This window comes from Gallus gallus, chromosome 9 (genome assembly GCF_016699485.2).
Source record: "Gallus gallus isolate bGalGal1 chromosome 9, bGalGal1.mat.broiler.GRCg7b, whole genome shotgun sequence".
Lineage (NCBI taxonomy): Eukaryota > Metazoa > Chordata > Aves > Galliformes > Phasianidae > Gallus > Gallus gallus.
The window spans coordinates 14,826,820-14,852,567 of NC_052540.1; the positions used below are offsets into that span (position 1 = coordinate 14,826,820).

The window sequence follows — 25,748 nt, forward strand, 5'->3', positions numbered from 1 at the left end:
TAGGACCCACAGCTGTGTGCAGAGCAGTGCAGAGCAGGGGGGATTTGCAGATGAAAGGATCCTCCAAGGGGATATTTTGAGTGTGGGTTCTTTGTGGTGCATCATGCCTACGTGCCAGGACAAAGTGCGAGCGCACCTTGGGGCGGTCATGCTGTGTGCCAGGAAGGCACTTTGCCAGCTGCCCAACTGCAGGATCTCTGGGGCTCCCCAGGCAGCCCTGCAGGCCCTGTCTGACATCTCTCGCTGGTTCTGTGGCTTCCGTTGTGATGAGTGGAGGTGGGTTTGGAGAACCCAGAGGAAGAGTTTGAGGAGCTGCGCTGAGATGCTGAGGACTGTCAAAAATTGGCACAAAAGTCCTTTCTTGTGTCCTCTCTCTTTAGATGAGAGGTGAATTGTGGTGAATCATCTCTGAAGGGGCTCAATCCAATGGGTCTTTGGTATTGCTCAGAGCTCACAGCACTGTGTCTCTGTACCAAGCACCCTCTCTCCCTCTTTTTGCAGTCCAAAATGAACAGATCTTTGCTCCTAGCAGGCACAGGCACACGTAAGAAATACAGTTGTTGATTTGCTGCCAGCACAATCCGTTGGGTTGCAGTGTGAAGGCAAAGGGGTGGAGCAGCAGGACCTGTATGTACACCCAGGTCTGCATTCAGGTGCCCGCTGCACTGCAACGTCACTCTGTGGGCACTGCACACTGCTGAGCTGACACTGCCTCTGCCCCGCTGCCCTGTATCTCTTTAAGCAACACAGAGGAAGGTAAAGGTGTGTTTGCTGTTAGGTCCCTTCTCTGTTAATGAGTAAGGAAATGTAAACGAGGTTGTTTGGGTATTGTGGGTGACGTTCACCTCTCCAAGCAGCCCTCGCTGGCAGCGATGCGTGTGTACCCAAAATTAACAACACAATTGCAGTGGCCGTGAAGAGCAGCTCCATCCATTCCCAAATATTAGTTTTTGGATGAGCAAAAACCAGCAGGTTAAACACTGGAGAAATGGGAAGCAACACTTGTTTCGGGCATGGGCTGTAGGAAAGCCCCCTCACTGGGCAAGGTTATTGTAAATGCAAAAGCTGGGCAACATTAAGGCCACAGCTGGCTGTTGGGTGGTGTCAGGCTGGAGCCCTGATGTGCTGACAGCTGCTCTCGGGGTTACTGCTGCGCAAGAGCATGGATGGACTCCTCTGCCAACAGACCCTGATCTTTGGAAGAGGACCTAATCTCGTTGTTTATCTCCCCTGACTTGATTACCAGCACTAGTCAATGAGTAAGGTCCTTTCATTAAGAGCCAGAGAGGCTGTCTGAAACCCTCGCCCCGACTGTCTGACCCCACGGTGCTGATGTGGGGATGTGTTTGCTGAGCCTGTTGTAACTGGGACGCACATTCTCCTGGCTTAAAGCTGTTGGCACACAGTGACCTTCCCGGGCTGCCCCTCCTGATACCCGTGGTCAGGGGGATGGGGCTGTGAGCCTCTGATGGAGCTGTAGGCATCCTTGTTCACTGCAGGGAGTTGAACCAGATGGCCTTTAAAGTGTCCTTCCAACTCCAATGCATCTACGTTGTCCCCTAGAGAATGTCTGCAAGGGCAGTGCTGCTGTTGGCACATTGGGGCTTCCTGCTTCACCTGACAGCTGTGCCAGCCCCATGGCAGCACCAGGGCCGGGCACAGCACGTGTCCTCCTGTGGCTCTGGGTCACCGTTGGCTGCAGAGCCCTCCCGTGCAATGCCAGAACGCTGAACTCCGCCGTGCTGGGGCTCACGGGGAAGTCTTCGTTGCAGCTCCGTACATAACACCGTCCCAACTCCCCGCAGCGACGCTGCTACCCAAAGGTCACCACCTCCCGCTGGTACCGGAACCCGGTGATGCTTTGGGGTCGGGGCGGGTACCGGGGCCGCGGGGGGCGGTGCCGAGGGCGGCGCGGAGCTCCTCGCAGGGGACGCGGCGGCGGCGGCGGCGGGGGATGGAGGCGGCGGAGCTGCGGGAGCTGCGGGCGTTGGTGGAGCGGGCGGGCGGGCGGCGGGCGGTGCTGCTGGTGGCCGAGGTGGTGGCGGATGGCGCTCCGGCGGCGGCCACGTTGGCGTCGTTCGCCCGCGAGCTGCTGGGCGACGAGGCTCCTCCGGGGCAGGGGGTGGAGCCGGGATGCCGGTCCCGGTCCCGATGCCGGCGGCGGACGCTGGGGGCTCGGTTGCTGCTGGTGCTGTGCCGCGGAGGAACGGCGCGGGGCCGCGGGAGCCGCGCGCGGCTGCGGGAGATGGTGCGGGACGTGCGGGGCCGTTTGCCCCTGGGGCCGCCGCCCGCCGTCGTCGGCGTTCTTCTGCCCGGTGGGGACGGGGAGGACGCGGCGGTGTTGGACGCGATGCTGCGGCGGCACTTCCCGGCGGCAGGCACCGTGCAGGCGGCGCGTTACAGCCCCGGGAGCCCCGCAGCGCTGCGGGAGTGCCGCACCGCCGCCTGCCGAGCTCTGCGGGCCGCCCTGCAGCACCCCGCAGGTACCGGGGGTTTGGGGGAATGGGACGGGGGAGGGGAGGGAGAGTGACGCGAATCGGGCACACGGTGACCTCCTTGGTCCGGCCCGCTGCTCCCGGCCGGTGCTGCCCCATCCCGGTGGGGTCTGTCCCATCCTAGTGGGATTTTTCCCTCGGAAAAGTGCCCCATCTCAGTGGGATCCGGCCTTTCCCTATGGGATTTTCCTCCCCCCAGGAAGAAGTGTCCTGTCTCAGTGGGATCTGGCTTCTTACAATGGGATTTTCCTGTGGGATCATTCCCTCCTCTGTAAGATCTGCCTCACTTCTGTGGGATTTGCACCATGCCAGGGAGATCTGCGCCTCCCCGGGGAGTTCCTGCTGTCCCCAGTGGGATCCGTTTCATGCAGTGGGATCTGAGCCTTCCTAACAGGCTCTGCCCCCTCCCCGTGGGGTTCCTCCTGGGGAGGATGGGCCATGGGTCGGGAAGCAGGGATGAGGCAGGCAACAGTTGTGACACCATGCTTAGGATGCACATTCAGGTGCTGATGGATGGGCATTCTGGGTCATGGGGTGCAGCCCTGGCCACAGAGGGCAGGCAGGTTCTGCAGGAGGAAGATGCTGGCATTGGCTTCACACAAGTCAGAACAGTAACAAGTGGGCACCTAGTTCTAAAACCACATGCGTCTGTTGGCGGCCAGGTGAGCAGCATAAGGATGGCAGGGTGAGAGCCTGAGGAACAGCACTTGATGCAGGGAGAAGGGTGAGTGGTGTTTACCTGCAAGCCCAGGATGCAGCCCCAAGAATCAGGTGCTTCTTCCCATCAGCTCAGTCCAGAATCTTGGATCTGAGCATTCGAGGGCTTTGAGACCACCAGGACCCATTGCATTTTCCTGCAAGGGTGTGAGGCTGCATTCTGCCCACCCTTTGTGCCAATGCACGCATGTTCTCCTTTCCAGCTTCCCTCCTGCAGCCTTTTGCTTTCCTCACATACTTCCTGCTGCAAGAATTTCTTCTGGCAGCGTCCCAGTGCATCCCCCAGTTCTGGGCACTCAACAGCTATAGGAGCAGGGAAGCATCCCTGAGTGCACAACCTTTTCCTGCCCTTGTGATTCACTGGCATTTGCCTCAGTGCATCAATCTCTGGGATTACCTGTGGATTTGTCCTTCACACTGGTGCGGGTGTGGAGTGCAGTGGAGAAAGAGGAGCAGAAAGCCAGAGCGGTGTTGTGCAGGCAGCCCACTGGCTTTACAGGCACTGTGGGTAGGAGGACTCAGCATGTTGCTCACCAGGACTCTGCTGGTCCTCTGAGTCATAGAAGCATCCCATGAGCTGTGTTTGTAATGAGGATACTCCTCAGCTGCAGGGTTCAACCTGATGCAAGACCAGCTTCTTTCCATGTCCCATGTGAGCCGTGTGCTCCAAAAATGGGCTCCCTCCTGTGCCCATCTGAGAGCTGGGGATGCAGGAATACCAGCCCATGGGACAGCATGAGCTTCTCTGCAGCCCGGGCTCCTTTCATCCCATGGCTCTTCCCAAGGAGAATAAGATTTTTGGTGGAACGTGCAGGAGGAATGCATGCAAGATGGGCCAGGGGCTGCAGAGCAGCCTGCAAAGCAGGTTCAAGGAATGTCACCAAAAAACAACCCTTAGCTGGGGCTGAGCTTGTCATGTTTCCCTTCTGGCCCTTCCAAAGGGTTTGTGCCAGGCTGCTCCCCGCTGTGTCCCCAAAGACTGTGAGCAGGGGATGTGCTGATGGCTGGAGGTTTGGGGCTGTCAGACAGCAGGAAACACTGCTACCGTGAGCCCTTTGGTGTTGCAATAAAACGAAGGACTCTGAAGTGGCTTATCGTTTTCCACTGGGAGATAAGATCTCCTAGGAGGTGAAAGGCCGTGTGGCGTTTAGGTGGGGATGCTGAGCCATTGGAGACTCTAAAATAAGCTGCTGCAGTGTTTTGCTATAGCGGTGTGAAAGCTTGCAGTAATTTGCCACTACCTCTGTTGTCCTCTAGATGAATTTCCAGGGCAACGGGGAGATTTCATGCCACGATGAGGGTTTCCAGGAGCTGCTCCATGCTTTCCCAGGGTGGTGGGTTTAGCTGTGAGCAGTTGGGCTGGTGGGAGCTGGGGGAGCAGTGCCTCTGACCTGCGGTGGTGTTCTGAATGCTTCTGTGCTTTATCCAGAGGAGGAGAAAGAGAGGGAGAGGTGGAGGCTGCCTGCCTTCCTGCAGTGCATCTCTTGGAGCCGGAGGAGCCGGAGAAAAGGCCACGCGTCAAAAGCTGCAAACAGTGTTCATGAAGGTATGCCCAGCTCCCTCGCACACTTGCTGATTGCTGGAGGCTCCTCACCGACCCCCTGGTGGTCCATATGCCCACACCCTTTTCTGGGGGCCTTCTGATGCTGTTTCCAGCTCCAGACACCTCTTCTTGGCCCAGGTTTGGCCAGAACCCAAAGACAGCCCATGTTCACCTAAATAAAAACATGCTGGGTCCATTGCCTGGTAGCACTGCTGGGCAGTGACACAACTGTGCATCCACACAGCGAGTTGGAAGCATCACCCCAATCCTACATGCTGTGTTCTGCAGGAAGCGCATTCCCAAACCATTGACAAGAGTGGGAGGGCAGTCAGCCTCGGGCTCCAGTTCAAAGCAGGTGGTGAAGCCTCAGACCTGTGCAGCTCATTTGGAGGCTGCTGAGACTGCAGGACTCCATGGGACTTTTGCTTGTGGGTCACCTCTGCGTGTTAAAGGGATGTAGAGTTTGTAAAGCAAAATGAGAATCCATGACAAAACGAAATATCACCTGTGCTTAGGTGGTTTCTACCATTCACTTCATCTCCATGCTTTACGTCTGTAGTGCTTTAAGCTGCAGTTTGCATGAGGAAGGGTTTCCCGCATCACTGACCCCTTACCTCTCTCTTCTCTTTGCAGATGACCTGCAGGACCCTCAGGAGATGGCTCTGACCAGTCTGTCTCCCAATGGAAACTACGAAGATGCTGCTGGAGGTGTGGGCACCTAAAGCTGTGGGCACCTGATGTGATCCCTGCCCCGGTCCTGCCTGGCTGGTGCGGAGCTGTGGGAGGAGGAGCTGTGCCCACTCGCCCTCAGAGAGCCCACAGATTTCACCAAGGTCATCTGTGGCTGCCAGCAGCCTCTGAGCTCCATGAAAGAGCCACCCCCTGCCCATGGGGCTGTGCTGGTGGACACCGGGCTTTGGAGGAGCCCTTTGGGAATGTATCCTCCATCCTGGGCAAGGTGACGTGGGGACTTGAGCTTCCATCTGCCCAAACAAAGGGAAACGAGCAAAGCTCCCCACTGAGATTGCTAGAGGTGGCCTCCCAGGCAAACAGATTCTGCTGCCTTATTTTTCTGCCTTATTGCTTTATTCTGAAGCTGCCGACCTCTCTCTGATCTGGGGGAAAAAAAAAAGAAAAAGACAAATAATGCAGCGGCATGGAGACTGCAATGGGACCGAGCACGAAGTCCTGTATCTACCAGCCAGCTAAAAAGCTTGGATATGTGTGAATAACATGAAGAAATGCAGCTCTGGGCAGCAAGCGTAACACAAAAGGTACTGATATTGCTGGCAGCTGGAGCAGAGCATGGTTCTGAGAGCAGGATGTGTCCGTCTGTCCCATCGCGGTGCTCACAGGCTGACCAACACGCTGCCCGTGTCGGAGGGAGGCAGACAGGACTGTGATGTGTGTGTGAGATGGGTATGGCACAGGTCTGTCACACCTGGCACATCTCCACAGCTGTGGTGGCAGCTCCTGGACGTGCCCGCTGCGTTCCCCTCAGTGTGATGGGGCTGCTTCATGAACTGATAGGAATCCCAGATCCAACCCCCCGCAGGGTTGCTTTGTGGGGAATATTATCATCGTGCTCAAATGCCTTTTTTTTTTAGCTCTTATTTTAATGCAACACAAAGCAGGTCTGGTTTTGTTTTCAGCACACACGGCTGGGTTTGGTCTGCGCCTGGCCATCCTTCTGGAGCTCCCCTCAGCTCAGGCAGAAACTCCAGCCCTGTCCTACACCCAACTCCATGCTGGGTTGCAGCGTTGTGTCCTACAATCATAGAACAGTTTGAGTTGGAAGGGATCCTTAAGGGCCATCTGGCCCAACTCCCTGCACTGAACAGACACCCACAGCTCCATCAGTGCTCAGAGCCCCGTCCAGCCTGACCTTGGCTGTCTGCAAGGACGGGGCTCCACCACCTCTGTGCAACCTGTGCCAGTGCCTCACTGTGAAAAACTAACTTCTAACGGTGCTGCTCTGCCCTTGGGGAGCAGGAGTGCCTTCCTGCAGGCCAGGGAGCGTGGCCCTGCCTTAGCCCTGCACACTGACCTCCATCCTCTTCCCCCGCACCAGAGTGCTGTGGTGAGTTGTGCACAGCTCCATGAGTTCCTAACTGAAGGGCACTGTTATTCCAAGTGCTGGCTGTAATCAATAAATACACTCGATTTCTCAACTGGAATTTGCTTCTTCTTCTTCTTCTTTTTTTTTTTTTTTTTTTTTTTTTTGTTTAAATTTCTCAGTTTACCAGAGCGTTGTGCTTAAAATCAAGCGATGCGTGTTTAATTGAGTTAAGCGCACCGTGCGCTGTGAGGTAATGGCGGTGACACCTCACGCCTTTGGCGCGCGCAGAGCCCGCTGCCGCGGCCGGGCGGGAAAGGCTGCCCAACTCCCGCCTGATTCCCCGCGGCTTTTCGAGCAGGCGATCGCCGCGGCCACCTTTGCCCGGCAGCAATGAGGCCCTGCCGGAAGGGGGCCTCGGCGGCACTTCCGGGCCGGGCGGCGGCAGAGCGGCAGAGGCGCGGAGCGGATTTCGGTGGCGGCAGTGGTGCGGCTGAGCCGGAGCGGAGCGCAGCGGAGCGGGCGCCAGCTCCCTCCGCGGGCCGGGCGGGCGGCACCATGATCACCTCGGCCGGTGAGGGAGCGAGCGCGGGGCCGTGCTGCCCGCCGGGGTTTCGCTGAGTCAGGGCCGTGACTGGGCACCGCCGCAGGCCGCGGGGCCGCCGGTCGGAGGCCTCGGTGGGGCGGCCCGAAATGGGCCTTTCCCTCTCCGGCCGGGTTACCCGTGGCCGCCGTCTCCGCTCGGCTCGGAGGCCACTACCGGCGATTTAAGGCTGAGCTGTCAGAGGCCTCTCGGTGCTCGCCCGTAGAAGCGGGGCCGGCGCTCTGTTGGGGACGGGCGCGAGGCAGAGGCTGCGTGAGGAATGAGATGTCAGACGCTGCTTCTGGACCTGCAGAGAGCTTTTATGGTTAAAGAAAATAAGAGCAGTATTTCTGAAAGTACTCAGGACAGAACTCGGAATGTGTGTGGTTGTGGCTTTGGGAGGGAAACGTTGCAGAGGGTAGCAGTCTGCAGGCAGTGCTCTGTTGGTGAGCTCTTCTTTTTATGTTTGAAGCCTTGCTGTAGTTGAGAAGAAGCAGGAATTCGTTTTAAAGGAGTTTTAAAAGGGGAGAAATGGTATGTTGAAGATCAGTGAGATCACCTTTTCCTGGAGGTGTGGAAACATATCGGTAAAAGCAAAGTGCTTATTTGGAGCAGAGTTGCAGAAACAGCAAGGAGCCCTGTGCTGCTGCCAACTGCACCTGTGGGGCCCTTCAGTGCTCCTTCAGTTGCTGCTGACAGATACACGTACAACTCCTATTCCAATAGCTCTGACAACAGGGATTCCACGCTTTGCAGGCAAAGTGAGGAACTTACTTTCTGTCAGAAAACTTTTCTTATCATCACACCTCAGTCATTAGAGCTCCAAATATACCTTGGTCCTACTGCTGCTCTTCATACTCAACACAGAGATCAGATCAGTCATCTTTTCCTTTTTTTTTTGACTGACAACTGCCTTATCTCAGCAGACTGACCAGCTCCAGGCCTCCAGTCAGCTTTTCTGAGTCATGGTTCCTAAGACCTCTTTCTTGTTGCTTGTCTCTGAACTATAGCAAGGTGCCTAGCACTGGACACTGGTTGTGTGTGGGCATATCTGTGCCAAGCAGAGGGGAGGCTTGCCTCCTATGTCTGCCAGGAAGCACTCTCTCACGTCTCATTGTGAAGTTTAGGTTCTGTGCCTCCTGGTGCAGCTGTATGATATACTGGTAGTGTTTCATCTGAGTTTGCTGTGCTACTATGAATCCTTTCTATATCATTTGTTTTAGATTTGATCTGTGCTCTCCCTTTGGAATGTTACACTCCCCTTGGATTCTTCCCTCCCTTCTCACAGTTTGTCAGAACCTTCTGAAAGCCCTATTCTACCTGTCAGCAGGCTTGCTGGCCTTTCTAGTTTGGTGTCTCCTGTAGATTTAAAAAAGTTATCAATGTGTATGGCATGAAAGATCAACGTTAGTGAATTGTGTTGAAGCTTGGGCAGGTCTTCCACCCATCCTTTCAGCTGCAGCCTTCTGGTCTGACAGTGAACCATCTATGGCTGTTCTTCCACCCAAGCTCTTCAAGGAGCTGTGGACCTCTCTTCCAGTTATGTCAGTTAAACCATGTGTCTGCAGCTGTTTGTACAAGTATTTTGGGGCAGCACCAGGGATCTTAATAAAGCTGAGAGAGATGATGTTTGTGAGCTATGAGGCCTGTTTCCTTGGCATGAAAAAAGTTGGAATGTTTTAACACTATCATTATGACCCTTGGGGAAATTGGAAGTGACTTGCTAATAAACAGCCAGCAAACTAGTGATGGAGCTGGAAGTCAAAGCCAGATTCTCTGAGTTCTTGTTCCAAACTCCTGAGACAGTTGGACTCAATGATCCTTATGGGTCCTTTCCAACTCAGTATATTCTATGATTCTATTCTATATGTTCTCCTATAAGAAAGATCATCTTTTATGAGGCGTGTACCTTTCCAATTATAAATTCTGAGCTGTTCTGTTATTAGGACAAACTTGGGTCTGGTCTTGGAATTTTAATATGGAAGATTTTACCAGCATTCCAGCAACAGCTTTCTGTCCTGTTCTTTTGTTTTTGAACTAAATGACACATTCACATCTAAAGCAGTCTAAAAGCGAGTATGGTCTTGTTTTGCAGCTGGAATTATCTCTCTTCTGGATGAGGAAGAGCCACAGCTCAAGGTAAGCTCAGTGCTGCTGATTATGTTTGGCAAAAAAAAAAAAATAATGGCAAATGCATTGCTTTTGAGCTTAAAGTCAAAAATGCTTGGATCTCAGTAACTGTAATGCTTAGCCGGCAGCAGGTGGGCTCCAAGTTGTATCCAGCCTGAAAGCAAGGATTAAACATAACAGATGGCAAACGTCCTTGTTTTGAATATGGATCATACTGGAGCTTTACTGAAGCCTCCGCTTTTCTAATCATAGCGGGACTTTGTTACTTAAATGTGTACCAGAGACTGCATTTTGACTATGTAAAATTCAAAGCTGAAGAGTTGTTAGCATAACTGCAGGCATGTGAAGTAATAATCATGCTTAGAGTCTTCTCTTGAAAGAAAGTTAAATTAGTAATAAGAGAAGATAACAGCAGCAGGAACTCTGCAGCCCACAGAGCTCTGAATCCACAGGACAACGCCAAACACCCAAAGTGGTGATGTATTTCTGATGCTCTCTGGTTGTTTGAGTACAGTTAACATACCTCCTTTTAGGAAGGAGGGATGCAGCTTGTAATATAGGCAATCCCCTGAATGTTTTGCTTCAAAACAGACGTAAATAGTGATAGATTCGAACTAGCCCTGCTTTGCTCTGAAGTGGTTGGAAGTGGGCTGTTTGTAGCCTGCATATCATTCATCTCGTAAAGCATAGTGTCCAAGTCAATTAATAGCATTGGCTGGTGTAGACCATAGGCTAGACTTCTTTGTACTACATTAAGGTTGCCACAGACCCTTTGAAAACTTTGCATTTTAAGGAATTTCAGCTGTCAGTTGTTTTAGCCAGTCAGACCTCCCAGAGAGACCATGGGAAGGAGCATCAGGCTCCTCTGCTTCTGCTCTTATATGGAGCAGCCCTTTCTTGGCAAAAGAGTTGCAAACATTAGCCAGTGTTTGCAGAGCTCTTTTAAAGTACAACTTGCTGTTTGAGTGGATCAATTCTTATCGTGTTAATGCTAGATCACACGTAATTTTTTGATGAGGAAAGGTAATAAATACATTCCCTATGTAATATAACTTTTTATTATTATCTCTAGGAGTTTGCTCTTCACAAGCTGAATGCTGTTGTCAACGATTTCTGGGCAGAAATCTCCGAGTCAGTGGACAAAATGTAAGAAAAAGCACTCATTACTGCAGGGTGTGCTGCTTTAAGAGAAAATGATATATCAAGTGCATGTAGTTCTCCTTGCCTGATACTGGATATAGGATCTAGCCTCATACTTCCTGGAAAGCATTAATTTTAAAGGAATGTGATGTTGAAACTGTAGTCCCAAAGATGAGAGTTCAGTCAGTCTGTCATGTGGCCTTTAAGAGTACTGAGCACAAAGATGATGCTCTTCCCTCTCTTCTTTTCAGCGAAGTTCTCTATGAAGATGAGGGCTTCCGGAGCCGGCAGTTTGCTGCTTTGGTTGCTTCCAAAGTGTTTTACCACCTGGGAGCTTTTGAGGAGTCGCTGAACTATGCCCTGGGAGCAGGTGACCTCTTCAACGTCAATGACAACTCGGAATACGTGGAAACGATCATTGGTAAACAACTGCTGCTGCCAAAGAAAAGCCTTTGTGTTACCAGAACTACTGTAGTTCAGAGCTTTCCCTTGCTTTAGCTGTTTCTCTCCATATTCCTCTCCTTGTATTCAAACTGTTGCTGCTGCTACTTTTACTCAGTTTATTTTTGCCTTGTTTTTCCATCCACTTTAAGATCCTGTAATAGAACTGACTTAGAACTTATGGCAGTCTCTTCCTATTCTTAACTGTTATTCCACTGCAAGTTCCTAACACTAAAATTACTTTGTGTATTTTCCCTTCTCTCATTTTTGTTCTCATGTTGTCAGTGTTAGCATAACTTTGGGAATAATGATCTAATAAAAACAGCTGCTCACCTGGGGGGGGGGGGGGGGGGGGGGTGCCATTTTTTTTTAATCCACTCTTAAACAAAGTAGCAAGCCGGTTGTGTAGGTTGAATGTTTTTTAAAAGTATCATCTACTGGTATCTGTTGCTGTTCAGAGGATATAATGGACCAGGACTGGCTTTCAGTCTCCCCAGGTAATGCTTGTGGTGGGTCAGGAAAGTCTGCTACTGCTGCTTCCATATTTGTTTTATCCTGCTACTTGAACCATGATCGGGACTTTGGTTCCATTGTAAATGTATCTTCTTGGTTTTGCTACTACAGTCAGTTTGTTAGATGAGATTATAAATATTTTCCACTGCTGTCTGTACCTTTGACGGCACAAACAGCTCACGTGCCTCATCTTTGTGCAGCTGTGTTTTGCTGGCAGAATGCTTTTATGCACAATCTGGTCTCTTCCTCAGAAAGGTACAGTGAGCCCCAGGTTACCACGGAGTTTCAGAATAAATTGATACACTGGCTATGATTTAATTTTGAGTGGAAGATTTGGGCAACTGTTTAAAAATGGGATAACTACTGAGAGCTGGAAGTGTCAGATCTGTAGAGGTTGTCATCTTCTACTGAATTTACTGACTTCAGTGGCAGTAGTATAGATGTATTTTGACATGATGGTGTCAGTGTCGTTGGTCTTGCCAGCATGCATAGACATCTAAATGTCTTAGGTGGTGATGGTTTACTTTTCCCACGCTGATCTGTATCTTTTTGTCCAACCTACGCAAAAACTGTAAACCTGTAGAAAGCTGACATCTTTTCCTCTATATTTATTTAATATCATTCCAGCAAAATGTATCGACCACTATACCAAGCAGTGTGTGGAAAATGCAGAACTGCCAGAAGGGGAGAAGAAACCTGTTGATGAAAGGCTAGAAGGCATAGTGAACAAAATGTTCCAGCGGTGCTTGGATGACCACAAGTACAAGCAGGCAATTGGCATTGCTCTAGAGACACGCAGGCTGGACATCTTTGAGAAGACCATCCTCGAATCGGTATAAGCTTTTTTCTGAAAAATGAAACTGTGAGGTTTTGTGTGCACATGTTTTGTGCTGTTTTAGAATGGAGAGGAGGTAGATTTGTCCTAATTTCTAAATCCTGTTTTGGCAGTCCAAACCCAAACTTCATATCCTTGAATTTCATTTCAGAACGATGTTCCTGGGATGCTGGCCTACAGCTTGAAGCTCTGTATGTCTCTGATGCAGAACAAACAGTTTCGTAATAAAGTCTTGAGAGTCCTAGTTAAAATCTACATGAATCTGGAGAAGCCAGACTTCATCAACGTGTGCCAGGTAAACTTCTCAGAGCGCTGTTTAAAGATGAGTCAAAAGTTGTTACTCTTGTGGATGTAAAATCAAATACATCTAGCAGTGTTTCATTTCTAACCAATTAAATGAAATGTCTTTTCCTGATTGCATGATTCAAATGTATATCGTAATGAACACGAGGAAAGAGATACAAATACTCTATACTTGATCAGCAGAGAAGGAATTATGTTCAAAGACAGTTTGAGGACACAGACAACTGATTATTTCAAGCTTCTTTAGGGAGTAGCAGATAGTAGTTCCACAGTTTGGAATTCTATTTTATTCCTTCAAGGAAAAATTACAGTGGTTTGGGTTTGTTTGTTTGATTGGTTGGGTTTTTTTTTGGCGGGGGGGGGGGGGGGGGGGATGGGGGAGAGGAGGTTTGGCAAGCTGTTGTCTGTATGTATTTAGACAAGCAAATATGAGGTTCCTCAGATTATCGAGTATTCAGCTGTATTGATATGCCATCTACACATGATTTAGGAGTGCTGTGCCTGTTGCATTGTGGCTGAGACAACGCTCCAAAATGACTGATATTTCTTCCATGTGCTTTGGAATATTTTTTTTGCCAACTTCCAGAGATGACACTGCATAAATAGGCAGGTCTGAATCACGTGTCTTGAGTTTATAATACTTGGTCTCATTGTTAAACTAACCTGTGAGACTCGTGTAGATTCTTATTGCCTGCTCTCTCTGAAAAGATATTCCATGGAAGCAGCATATAAGGCAACACAGAAAATGGAATGTGGCCTCATGTGGTATTACTTTTTCATTCTGAGATATATAATGTCTTATTCTGATTTTTTTTTTTAATTTTCTGTTTCCCTTCTTCACCCTCAGTGCCTGATATTCTTGGATGACCCACAGGCTGTAAGCGACATCTTGGAAAAACTAGTGAAGGAAGATAACCTTCTCATGGCTTATCAAATTTGCTTTGACCTGTATGAAAGTGCTAGCCAGCAGTTCTTGTCTTCTGTGATCCAAAATCTTCGCACTGTTGGAACTCCTATTGCCTCTGTGCCTGGATCCACCAACACCGGCACTGTCCCTGGGTCAGAGAAAGACAGGTGGGGGCACTGGCTTGAGAAGAGGCATAGTTGTTCAGTTACAGTTCTGCTTTGCTGGAGCCTCCTGTTCTGTGTGTGGCTCTCCATTACAAGTTATTGAGTTACTCTGTTTAAGTTAGGGTCATAGACAAAACGTGGTATTTGCTTGGGGTGATGTTGTACATTACCACTGAATGAGTTCACTGAAAAAATGCGTTCTCTTTGCAGTTTAGGCAAGCAAGGTGCACTTGTGTGGTTCATGTAGCTCAGCTAATGAGCAGCAGTGCATTAAGCTGTAGTGTGAGTTGTTGAGGAGCGCTCAGATGCTGTGTGCTCTTTGCAGAAACTGATGGAGTTAAGGAGCAACTGTGAGCAAAGGGCACACTGCAGTCACGCACAGGTTTGGCTTCCCATACTTGCTTGTGGGGAGAGCAAGCTCAGAGATGATACTGTAGTATTATACATCTTTTTGTTCTTTCAGCAAAAAGAGCTAGCTCAAACGTAGTCTGAGTTTTGTTCAAGTCCTACCTAAACTTAAAACTTGTTCAGTGCTCAGCATCAACGGATATTAGCTGTGAAAAGCCTTTGGTAATTGAAAAACACCTGAAATTGGCACTAACAATCTCTTAATGTCTTTTTATTTTACTTTTTGACTACTTAAAAGTAATTGACCAGCATGATTTTGTTTTAAACTTCTGTTTATAGAGATTTAGCTCTCCAGCTTAAGGCTGCTGCCTGGCAAGGGTGCAGTGTGGAAGAAGTTTGTGTTCCAACTGCTCTTTTATATCCAGAGCTGTCATGGCTGTACACAACCTGATTCCCCTACCATGTTTGACAGCATGTGATAGAAAATGCTGCATAAGTCGAGGCTGGCTGAGTGTAAGGGTTTATGCAGCTGTGAGAAACTGGTTCTAACTGAATCAATAATATGGGTGTAGAGAAGTTATTCTCTCTTCTTCCCTATTAAAATAAAAGCCAAGACACAAAATAATATATAAATCAGCCTGTGAAGCATGAGAAGGTGCTAACTACAGCTTAATACCTCATTTACATGTCAACACTAGCATTTATGCTAACAGTGATGAGCTCAAGGCTTTTGGGTGGGGATATAATTACCCTGGCTGTCTAGTTGTTGACTTTATTTTCTCACTTGTTTCTGCCTGTTCATTCACTACAAGCATCTCTGTTTTTGTCTCTCTAATGAAGATAGAGGGTGGGAATTTCCAGGCCCTTGCCTTCTAGTACTCTGACCACTGAACTGTAGAGGAATTTGCTTCTCAGCAGTGACCTCCAGATATTCAGTCCTTGTCTGCTAAAGTCACGTTATTTCCAGTTGTCTCTCTAAATCCTGAGCTACTATACTCCAGAGTATAGTCTCTCTAAATCCTGAGCTACTACTACTCCAGCTACTATACTGGGGTAGTGTTTAGCTGTTACTACAGTGCCTGGCTAGTTACAAGTGCTGAACTGGGTTGCATTTTTGAATTTTTATCTTTATTTAGTGATGCAATGGAAGCAGAAGAGAAGCCAGGAAGCACCTGCGTGGGGAAGTCTGCAGAAATTGTGAGTGCCGTTCCCAAGAATGTGCCTTGCTCGTGTGTTGTGTGTTTGAATCTGTGGGGTTGCTGGATTGGTTTGGCTAATGCAAAATGGAATTTCAGTTCTATCTTGCCTGGAGTCAAGCTGACAGTGTCTGAAGACCAGATAACTAGCAGTCTAAAAGTCCAGCATTTTAGATACTGAAAGCTAGAGGAATTTTCAGAATGAATTACTGGGTCTAGAAAAAGAATCAGAAGCAGAAAGATTTGGCTTATGTCTTTGTTTTTTGTTGAAATAATGAACTCCTAGAAGAAAGGGCCTGAAAGTTGACTCCTGCTGAGAGCCTTTCCTGATAAATGAGCTAATTCACCAGCTGGAATTTTTATTCTTGTGAAATCCAGGTGAACCTTAGCTGCTTAATTAATTTGGTTATGGTGTTTTTTTCCTTTCTTGAATTTTTTTCATTTTCTGAAATCCAGCTGTAGTCTTGGCTAGATAGGACTGATATTCTGCAGGGGTGCTAATAAAAACATCCATTTTCTTTTCCATGAGGGAGATTCTTCTGTCTGGCATGGTGGCATCTTCCTTTTGTTCTCTTTTCCCAAGTAGCAGTGAAAGCAAGTTCATTTCTAGCATGAGCACACAGCTGCATTTCAGCGTTTCATTCATAGCTAATGCAGTTCTGACAGTTCTATTGCTGAGGAAAGGAAATGTTATCTGGGAAAGAAAAAAGGCCCAAAGCAAAGTGTTTTCTTCCCCCCCCCCCCCCCCCCCCCCCGTGGTGCATATTTGCAAATTAGATTCGGAAATCTTTGAGAGACGCTTGCAGGTCAGTTAAAAAGAATAACGTTTTACTTAACTAAGTGCAAGCAGAAGTGTTTTCTTGGAATTGTATTCTGAAGTGAATTTTCTTGCTGCATCTGAGGAACCTGTGCTTTTGTGTACTACAGGTGTCTCGAATCAATTTCTGCTGAGTTGGCATTGCTGCCTGTGCCAAGGGATAAGTACACAGAAATGGTTTTTGTGGCCAGAAATTCTTGAGCTTAATCTTCCACTGTTCAGAATGATAACTACAAAGGAATAATTGAGAGGATTAGTTTAAGGGCCGATCTGCTTACCTTTAGCTGTTCTCTGACCAGCTAATAGGGCCAGAAAGCAGCCTTCTCAAAAGGTACTTCATCTGGGACTTAAATTGGCGAAACTGTTCCACAGTGAGGAAGAAGGCAGCACTCTCAGAGGGCTCTGGAAGATAAATGCATTAGGAATCGTAGTTCTACTGACTTCTGTTCTAAAAGTCTTTAGCTCAAAAGAAGGTCGCGAGGATGGTGTAAAGTGTTGTGGTTTTGTGCTCTTCTTTAATAAAACTTCCATGGAAATGCAGGTTCATATTTATAACAGTGGTTGCCTCTTGCAGGAGACTCGTCTTATCTGTAAGACCAAACACAGCAGTGTGCATACAATCAGTTGTCACTAATATTTTTTGCTTTCAATTAAAGCATACATTTCAGCTTTCTTCTCCCACCTGCACTCCTGCACACAAAGGAGCTGGGTTATCTGAGAGTTGGTATTGTCCTTTTAGCAATATCCCTCTAGTCCCAGAGCAAGTCAGATTTTGGAATATAGTGTTGGGAATATACCAGAGTGGGTTTTCATGAGCTGTGTTTTGTTTCTTTTTATTTGTATGTGAAGAACCCTGAGCCCAAGGACCAGATCTCAAAAATGATTAAAATTTTAAGTGGGGAAATGGCTATTGAGTTACATCTGCAATTTTTAATACGAAACAACAACACAGACCTCATGATCCTCAAAAACACAAAGGTAAGAGGCTTTGTAAATCTAGTTGTCCTGGATTTGTTTGATTCATTCTGTTATTTGTAAAATAACAGCAGCACAGTCAATACACAATCTTACTGTCTTAGCATGACCTCCCTCTGTTTTGAAGACCCAAATCTGTTTTGTTTGGAATCCATTAACATTTAAAACTAGAACTTGTGAGGCCAGGGAAGAGCTGATAGCACCTGAAAAGGGCCGTATAATCAAATTGTTTCAAATTTAGCTGCTGTGACCTAATGATGACAGACTGTTGTTAGCGTGTTGCTTCATTCTGATGTGATTGGTAAGAGAAACCGGTCCCTTTTTCTCTGCCTTTTTTTTGTTTGTTTGTTTGTTTATTTGGGAGTGAGATGGACCAACTCACTCACCAGCTGATCCTGTGCAAGCACATGCTACTGGCTGCGGAGAGAGGGAGTCAGCAAGGACTATAAATTACAATATTTTGGTGTCTTGGGTTGGTTTGTAAGACCATGCTTTCAGCTTGACATTAAATAAATCCTTGTGTGCTCAAAGATGATTCTACGTTGAAGATAGAACTGATAAAACACTTGAAAATATCAGCAGTGCACACTCTGCCAGGCTTGCTTTGGGGAACCAGAAGTGGGGTGCTTTAATTAAGTGGGGTGATTCAGCAATCAAGGCAATTGTACCTCTGACAAACTCCTAGAGAGGGTAGATTTGCACTGGAAGGATGGGTTGAGGATGTATTAGAATGTATTAACAGTCTGTGATCTATTAACTCTGACTAAAGGGAAATTGCTGATTAAATTGAGCCTAATTACAACCCGTATTTCCAGTGTACTGGCAAGCATATGAAGTGACCAGGGGCATGTCTTCTGCTGGCTGCTGATACTGTGATTGGTTTGTTCTTTCAGGATGCAGTGCGGAATTCTGTGTGTCACACAGCAACGGTTATAGCAAACTCCTTTATGCACTGTGGTACAACCAGTGACCAATTCCTGAGGTAAATCTGTGGCAAGAAAAAGCAGTGGTTTGAGCAGTGTTGTTGCCCTATTTCACCTGATAGTTTCCAAAGAGTGGCTGCAAAACTCTGGGCTTAGAATAAGAAAAGGTCTGCAAACTGATGTGGATGTAGAAGGAAGAAGTGAGAATTGATTCCTTTTTTTTTCTGTCCTCACAAATTGGCTTTATTTGAACAGTAACTGTGTGAGCAGCTCGGAGGCTGGAGACCTGAAATTTGTATACTTTGGAGAGAAATGGTGATATATTTTTTCTGGTAGAGACTGACTTGGTGGCTTACTCTGGGAAGAGAAATGTGAGAACCGACCTTACCCAGGAATTGAGGAAAGCCCCAGAAACTCTGAACAAGCTTTTCCCACAGAGCTAATAGGCTGCATATTTATTGGTGGTTCTCCATCCTTCACTGAAATCACTGGTATCTACAAGTTTGACCAATACAAGCCAAGAATCAGGGCTGATGAAGGGGTAGAGAGGTACAAAGTGCAATTATGATTGACCTTCTTGCTTTCTGGAGCAACTTTCTCTTTTGAAAGCAATGCTGGGTGCTATGAGACACTGTTTGCAGGCTGAGGAATGGACAGTGTGTATAACTTTGTCTAACCTGTCTCTTTTTGTCTTGCAGAGACAATTTGGAGTGGCTGGCCAGGGCGACTAATTGGGCTAAGTTTACTGCTACTGCCAGCTTGGGTGTTATACACAAGGTAGTGATGCATTCATTCATTCCTCTCTGTTCAGTAGGAGTGATTTACTTGTGAACACTGAAAGCACTGAAGTGGGGACTCAGAGTGATGTCTGTAATTCTGTGTACAGCCTAACTGATGCATCTCAGTTACACCTTTTCCTTGGTGGGTGGAACTTTGTCAGGGATACTGGGTGGGAGGAGTCTCTTGCTGGTTGCATGGATTTAAATACCCGTGTCACTTATAAAGCTGTTTTAAAATAATTTGAAGTCTTTGCAATGGTTTTATGTGTCTTGAGCCTCATTGAAGTGCTCTAGTGAATGAATCCGTGTAGCTTCTAGCTAAGATTTGTCCCGATTTAGACAAGTGATCAGTGGTTGCAGATTCTTCTACTGGGGTGAATAAAGTCTCAGTGCAGAAGGATTCTTTGCACTCAAAGACTGATTTTTATTTATTTATTTGGTAAAGAAAGTAATTAATTGTTTAAATATTGCAAAGTGTTTGCATCCACTGTTTTCACCTTTCACTTCTCATTGTTTTCCTTTGGTACTGAACGTGCAGGGACATGAGAAAGAAGCACTCCAGCTAATGGCAACATACCTACCCAAGGACACCTCTCCAGGCTCAGCCTACCAGGAGGGTGGAGGCCTCTATGCCTTGGGTCTCATTCATGCTAACCATGGTGGTGACATCATCGACTATTTGCTGAACCAGCTGAAGAATGCCAGTAATGATGTATGTATTCAGTAATGAACCTCGGTTTTGTTGGGAATATTCAGGAGGGTGCCAGCTGGTTTAAAAGTCAGGGGGTTAGAAGTAACTAAGAATGTGACAACAGTGACCTTCTGTGGGTTTTAATAACCTTTTGCTTACAATTTAGATTAGTTTTTTAGGAAGTTCTTATGTATATGACAGTGAATCTTTCTTCATTTCTCTTACCACTTAGTTATTTACTTTGCTCGGCTACTAGACCTCCACTATTCAAGCTTTGTTTATGGCCTAGTTGTCAAATGAGTAAGCCATGAAACCCTGTAGGCTTAGTGCTTCTTACACACACAAAAAAATGCTTTACTTCAACAGTTTATGTTTGTAGATGAAAGATCTCCTTTTAAGTTGGAATCAATTAATGCTTTTCTTAGCTTGTTCCTGTATTCTCTTCTGAGTAATTCAGACTGCATCTTAGAAAATTCTGTAAATGAGTCCCACTCATCTTATTGTAAATACAGTGCCTTTCCTATATCTTTTGTAGAACAACAGGAGAGGAAAGCAGTTCAAGTGGGTACTGATTTACGTTGCAATTTAAATGCTATTATTAGGCAGCAATTTTTATGCATGGTACAACTTTATGGTACTGCCTAAGTCGCTCAGTGGGGGAGGGGGAAGAGCTTAAAGGTACTAGAAAGTCTCATGTGGAAGGCTCCTAATATTCATTTATTGGCTTTGAAATGCCATTTTTAATTTAGCTTCTTCTCTCCACCGCCTTAAGAGGTGGAAGTGACTTTTTTTAACAGGTCAAGAGATCACTGTGAGTGTTTCGGGGCTAAAAGTTTGCAGGTTTATATTGATGGAAAGATGTCTATTTCAGCTGAAGCCACATTGTTACTGTTTTATGATGACTCAACTTGTGTATGTTGATTTTCTACTTATGTTACTTCATGTTGATTTTCTACTTTTCTGTAGATTGTCCGACACGGTGGCAGCTTGGGTTTGGGTCTGGCTGCCATGGGGACAGCACGTCAAGATGTGTACGATTTACTGAAAACAAATCTGTATCAGGATGATGCAGTGACAGGTAAATGTTCAGCTTTCAGAGCAGATAACCACCTGAGGCCTTAGCACACATCTGTTTTTCTCCAGGTTTCCTGATAGCAACATAGACCACTTGTAGGTTGCCTTAGTTGCATTTTGTTAATGAGCCTTTTCCAGATCAGCATGGTTCTTTAGTTACGTCACCCTAATGGTCAGAGGTCCCATCAAGACTGCTCTGTGGCACTGTGCCAACTATTAGTAAGATATGGTAGTTCTTTAGAGCAAAGTAAGAGGTTTATTCTTAACTTTGTCATATGCTTATATGCATATAGTGTAATTTCCAGAGCCACATGCCTTAATTTTGGCTGAGAAACAGCTTAAAGATGCTTGTGAGGGCTGGTGATCACAGGAAAACAATCTCAGCATCTGTTGGCCTAAGGAAGAGAAATTTGGACTCAGAGGGGAAGGTCACCAAGTTTTGTGACTATTGGGTTAGTGACTAGTGGGTTATCTTTGCAAGTACGTGTGCCCATGAATACTGGGGTTGCTGGGCATGGTCAGCTTAAAGTGATCTCTTGGCCTCTGTCCTGTGTTATTCTCTAGATGTAATATTTGCTGCTTCTTAGAAGCTGTGTTTGCTTAATTTTGCTTTTCTGTGCTGTGCAGGTGAGGCAGCTGGCCTGGCACTGGGACTGGTTATGTTGGGCTCTAAAAACGCTCAGGCCATTGAGGACATGGTTGGCTACGCACAGGAAACCCAACATGAGAAGATTTTGCGAGGTCTTGCTGTTGGAATTGCTCTGGTCATGTATGGGAGGATGGAAGAGGCAGATGCTCTCATTGAGAGTCTTTGCAGAGATAAGGTGAGTTTAACTGTGTCAGGTCATTTTGTTACACAGATAACCCTCCTGTCTTTTTCTGAAGTCTCAAGCTACAGTGGTCTGGTTGTTTTGTTCCTGGAAGTTCTTATGTAGATTTGAAGTGGATCAGTTTCATGTGTTGCTTCACCCTGATAAAGAATACAAGAACAACAATCTTGGTCTTATATTACCTTAGTCTGATACTTAGCTTTCATAACAGAGTGAGCAGCAAGGGTCAGAAGAGGGTGTAATGGTTAAAACAGATAAGACTGACTGTAGGTAGGTCGTGCTTGACCTGTTCAAAAGCAGGTAATGAATAAGAAGCAGAGTAACACATATGCTGATACTCTTTAGCATCCCGTATTATAGCAACTCTCTGTCCCAGTGAAATTGTTAGATGACATCCCTGCTTTAGCTGTTGTCCTATTACACATCCACAAGAAACAGGAAAGCATTGAGGCTGTCTGCTTGCAGCTTCCAAGCGTAAGAGTGGAAAAGATTTGTATTTGGAATGACTGAGTCCCTCATTAGCTAGAGTTAAATATTGATGCTTTCTATTCCAGGATCCAATTCTCCGTCGTTCTGGCATGTACACAGTTGCTATGGCATACTGTGGCTCAGGGAACAACAAGGCTATCAGACGCCTGCTGCATGTGGCTGTAAGTACTGTGATCCTACTTACTTTATGATGAGAGAGTAAGCCTATCACTTTGACCCGCTTTGTGTCTGTGGTGTTGCTGTTCTGGACCCAATCAGAGAATGCAAAGTGATGAAAGCTTTCTTTATTAATATGAATGGAAATAGCAGGGTCTTCTGACATTAGGATAAGTAGACTTTCAGCAAGAGAGCCTCATGTCACAAAAACTTGTGAAAACAAAACATGATTCTAAAAATAGTTGTAAGTTTGCAGTGAACAGCCTGTATAATGATGGGTAGGGTGGAAAAAAAAAACAGCTTAGGCCATAAGAGGTGGGGTCTTCCTCCTCTTTGATAGGCTTGCAGTCACAGTACATTAACCAGAGTGAAGCTCTTTCAACTAGGGTTTAGTGTGATTGTTAACTTCCTTTCTGTACACATCCGTCTTCCTGTTAACTGCTAACTGCTAATTAATTAACTGCTGTGCCTGACAACTGCTCCAAAATGTTGCAGAGTCCTCAGGTATTTTAATTATATTATGAATATCCTGTTTAATGCTTTGCAGGTCAGTGATGTGAATGATGATGTGAGGCGTGCAGCTGTTGAATCGCTTGGTTTCATTCTGTTCAGGTACTGTACCTTCCTCAGTCACTTCCACAGCTTTTGATTTGGTGTGTTGTTTTTTTCCCAACGAAATGTGTGCTGCACTGCTGCTGACATTAAATAACTCAATTACTTGCTGAGTTGGAAAATCAAAAAAAAAAAACAAAAAAAAACCCAAACAACTGGGAGAGAATAAAACCTCAATCAGAATTACAAACATTCTCAAACATTCAACAGACACTTAATGAGCCTTTCTGTGGGTTTCCGGCCTTCTAGCTTCATCTAACTCTATTCAGAGAATTAAGTTGACAAACAGAATGAAAAATTAATATTGGCAAGATTGAGTGTTAATTAAAAACTAAATATACAACGCTTGTACCGGATCCCATAAATGCAGTGCTACTCAGACAAATGTCTTATTGCTAAGACATTCCTGGAGATGGTGACTGGTAAGATTAACCTGAAGAAGGATGTCAAAATGGCCTGTATTTTCTTGGTTTTTAAGAATCCACTGTTAAACCCTGACAGGTTACTGGACTTATATTGTGGTAATGGAAGCCCACCACAAAACAGTTCTTGTGTTTGCTTTGGTTGTCTGAAGTGAAATCTGTGACTGTGCTGGTATTTTGTAGTAGTGCTCTGCAGTTCTCTAAGTAGGAAGATTTGCATCTGTTGAGATGCATCTGCAAAGGTTTTGGATTTTAGGGTGTTTTTTTGTGCATGTGTTTTTGGGGGGAATGTGTTTATTGTCCTTGTGGCTATTTTAATCACTGGGGAAATTGGAAAGCTCCCCAGAAACTCAGCTATCTTCATCTGTTAATGCAGGAATTTGCACAGTCTGAGCCCTGAGCCAGGCAGCAGCCTTTCAGCATGTCTGAAGGGAGGAGGTGCATGCCTGGGTCCGGGACTGTAATTTTCAATGGATATTTTCTAAAATCTTTGTTCACATCCTCTGTGCATTAGTGGCACTCTGTAAATTCATCTCGTAACAAGACAGTAACAGATGCTAAAAGCTAATATTCAGAAAGTGGGTTACTAATGCCACCAGTCAATTCGTCTTTAACCAAGTTCTTTCTCACACAGAAGTTACTTTGCTCTGTTCTGATTTGTCTGAAGCATGTTCTGATTGTGGTCAGCAGGCGTCAGCAGTCATCTCTCAAGAGCTTCTGCTCAGTTGCTTTCCTGAGCACGGATCATTCCTTGCTGCATAGTGATCTGTGTCTCTCCTGAAGCCAAAAGACCTGTTAAACTGGCTTCTGCATTGGTGTACAGAAGGAAAATTACACACAGGCTTTCCATAGTTGCCAACTTCTTTTTTCCTAACAGGCCATGACAGAGCACTTTTGATCTCTGATTTCAGTATCATTTTTATTCTCAACAGATGCAAAGTGTAACAGGGTATAGATAACTGCCTACCAAAGCAAGAAGCTGTCAGGGCTCTGACCTACACCTTATATCAGGTTTCTTGGAGCACTGCAGCCTATCTGCTTCTTCAGATTTTCTCTGAATGAATGAGGAAAGCAAGGACTTAATACTCATTAGTTAAAATCTAGCCAGATACACAAAAATCTGGAACCTCATCTTATTCGCTCTCTATTCTGTTTGCAGATACAGCACCACGCTAGCCCTAAATCTGTGTAAGTTGCCTTAAGTTATGAATTTTAACTGATAGTTCTGGGTCTGTTCTCTTCACAGTCAGCAATGAGGAAATGAATTACATTAACTTCTGAATCTTTAACCCGTTGTGCAATGATACAGATCTTATCATACCACTTTTTTCTGTTCCCCAGAGGAGTACAGTCCAAAATGTGCCTGAACAATAGGGAGGAACATTTTCTTGTAAAAACAATTCCAATATCCATGTTGATAGGAAAGGATTACAATTTTAGCAGGTTATTATCATCATTAGCTTCTGTAGACAAAAAGCTTATGTTAGGCTGTTGTAATAATTAAGTTTTCTCATTTGATAGCTCTCACAAAGTGCATGATCAATTGCTTTGCTTTATGATGTGGTTCTGGGAGGGATTCCTTGGTTTGTCTAGCCTTGACCCCTGCATTCACATGCAGCAATGGAAGGGATTTTCTGCGTCTGCATCGCTCTGTCATTATAAACCAAAAGCTGTGTTTCAATGCCTGAAAAGAAATATTAACCATCTGTGTAGGGATCTGCAGGCTGATTTTGCATTATCTTGATGGTGTATGCCATCCCATGTCAAAATTGCAGGCATGCAGAGGCATAAAGAACAAATGGGCTGATAAGTTTGTTAGAATGCATGTCTCAAATGACATCTCTTTCTTAGGACCATTGTTTGTTGAAGTCTAATTGGATTTACTTGTGCTAAATACCATTAATAGTGTACCCCATACCGGTCAGTGATCTGAGAGTTGCTGGATGTATAGAGCTTATGAAGGAAGTGTTTGTGGATGGGTGGTGAGCAGCTCTGCAGTGCAGCGGGCTAGGCCCTGGCATGGGTGAAACTCAGCTAAGGTAAAGGAACATGGCTGAAGCTCCTGTGAGGAGAGGTCTCATTGAATTCTTCTTTTTTTTTTCTGATTCCAGAAAGGAAATTGTGAAGTTGGTATCAAAACAGGAGAATAAGCATGTTTAATGTGGTCTGCCTTTTTCTTAAGGAATGCATACTGTTGCTGTGGGATTGAGTGTGCTGGAGGTGTAAGTTCGTGTGCTGGGCTGTGCACAGCAGCACTAAGGGAATGCACAGACTTGGGCTTCTCTTGGTGCCTTTGATAGGAGTAATGGAACCCACATAAAGGTGGAGCTGTGCAGTCAGAGGGTGGTAATTTCCTTGAAACCACCATGGGTAAACATGACAGTTCCTGACAGTCCACAAATTAGTGTCAGAAATACCTAGTTTATTTTCTCCTTTTGTTACAGCTGTCTGAATAAGCATTCTTTTTGGATTTGAACTAGAAGTGTTATAAATGTCACATAGACAGTTATTTTTAGGTAATAGAATATGTTTGCATAACAGAGCGTTCCGTAAGGCGTTTTGCTGCTTGCTTACCACGTGAGCCTTCCTTGCCAGCACATCGTACTGCC

General features: G+C 46.2%; 2 protein-coding genes across 2 annotated transcripts in view; both read left to right on the forward strand.

The window, feature by feature from the left end:
* Positions 1-1,904: 1,904 nt before the first annotated feature.
* Positions 1,905-6,932, forward strand: C2orf72 (chromosome 2 open reading frame 72). Its single transcript, XM_004943598.5, has 3 exons — positions 1,905-2,483; positions 4,642-4,758; positions 5,389-6,932. Exons 1-3 carry the CDS (start codon positions 1,955-1,957, stop codon positions 5,475-5,477), a joined length of 735 nt encoding a protein of 244 aa, XP_004943655.2. The 5' UTR covers positions 1,905-1,954; the 3' UTR covers positions 5,478-6,932.
* A 301-nt stretch (positions 6,933-7,233) lies between these two features.
* PSMD1 (proteasome 26S subunit, non-ATPase 1) overlaps positions 7,234-25,748 on the forward strand; it is a 61,485-nt gene continuing 42,970 nt past the window's right edge. Inside the window, 16 exon segments of the mRNA NM_001012600.3 lie at positions 7,234-7,385; positions 9,490-9,533; positions 10,597-10,670; positions 10,916-11,085; positions 12,246-12,451; positions 12,605-12,748; positions 13,604-13,830; positions 15,312-15,372; positions 17,038-17,166; positions 18,057-18,145; positions 18,785-18,863; positions 19,404-19,577; positions 20,523-20,634; positions 21,258-21,454; positions 22,015-22,110; positions 22,653-22,717. Coding sequence (NP_001012618.2) covers positions 7,370-7,385; positions 9,490-9,533; positions 10,597-10,670; positions 10,916-11,085; positions 12,246-12,451; positions 12,605-12,748; positions 13,604-13,830; positions 15,312-15,372; positions 17,038-17,166; positions 18,057-18,145; positions 18,785-18,863; positions 19,404-19,577; positions 20,523-20,634; positions 21,258-21,454; positions 22,015-22,110; positions 22,653-22,717 — 1,883 coding nt within the window. The 5' untranslated portion in view covers positions 7,234-7,369.

Excerpts from the sequence above, each read along its gene's own strand:
- C2orf72 (XM_004943598.5), top strand. The coding sequence starts at position 1,955 with ATGGAGGCGGCGGAGCTGCGGGAGCTGCGGGCGTTGGTGGAGCGGGCG. Across the intron at positions 2,484-4,641 it reads CGCCCTGCAGCACCCCGCAG|AGGAGGAGAAAGAGAGGGAG; the intron begins GTACCGGGGGTT and ends TGCTTTATCCAG. Across the intron at positions 4,759-5,388 it reads TGCAAACAGTGTTCATGAAG|ATGACCTGCAGGACCCTCAG; the intron begins GTATGCCCAGCT and ends TTCTCTTTGCAG.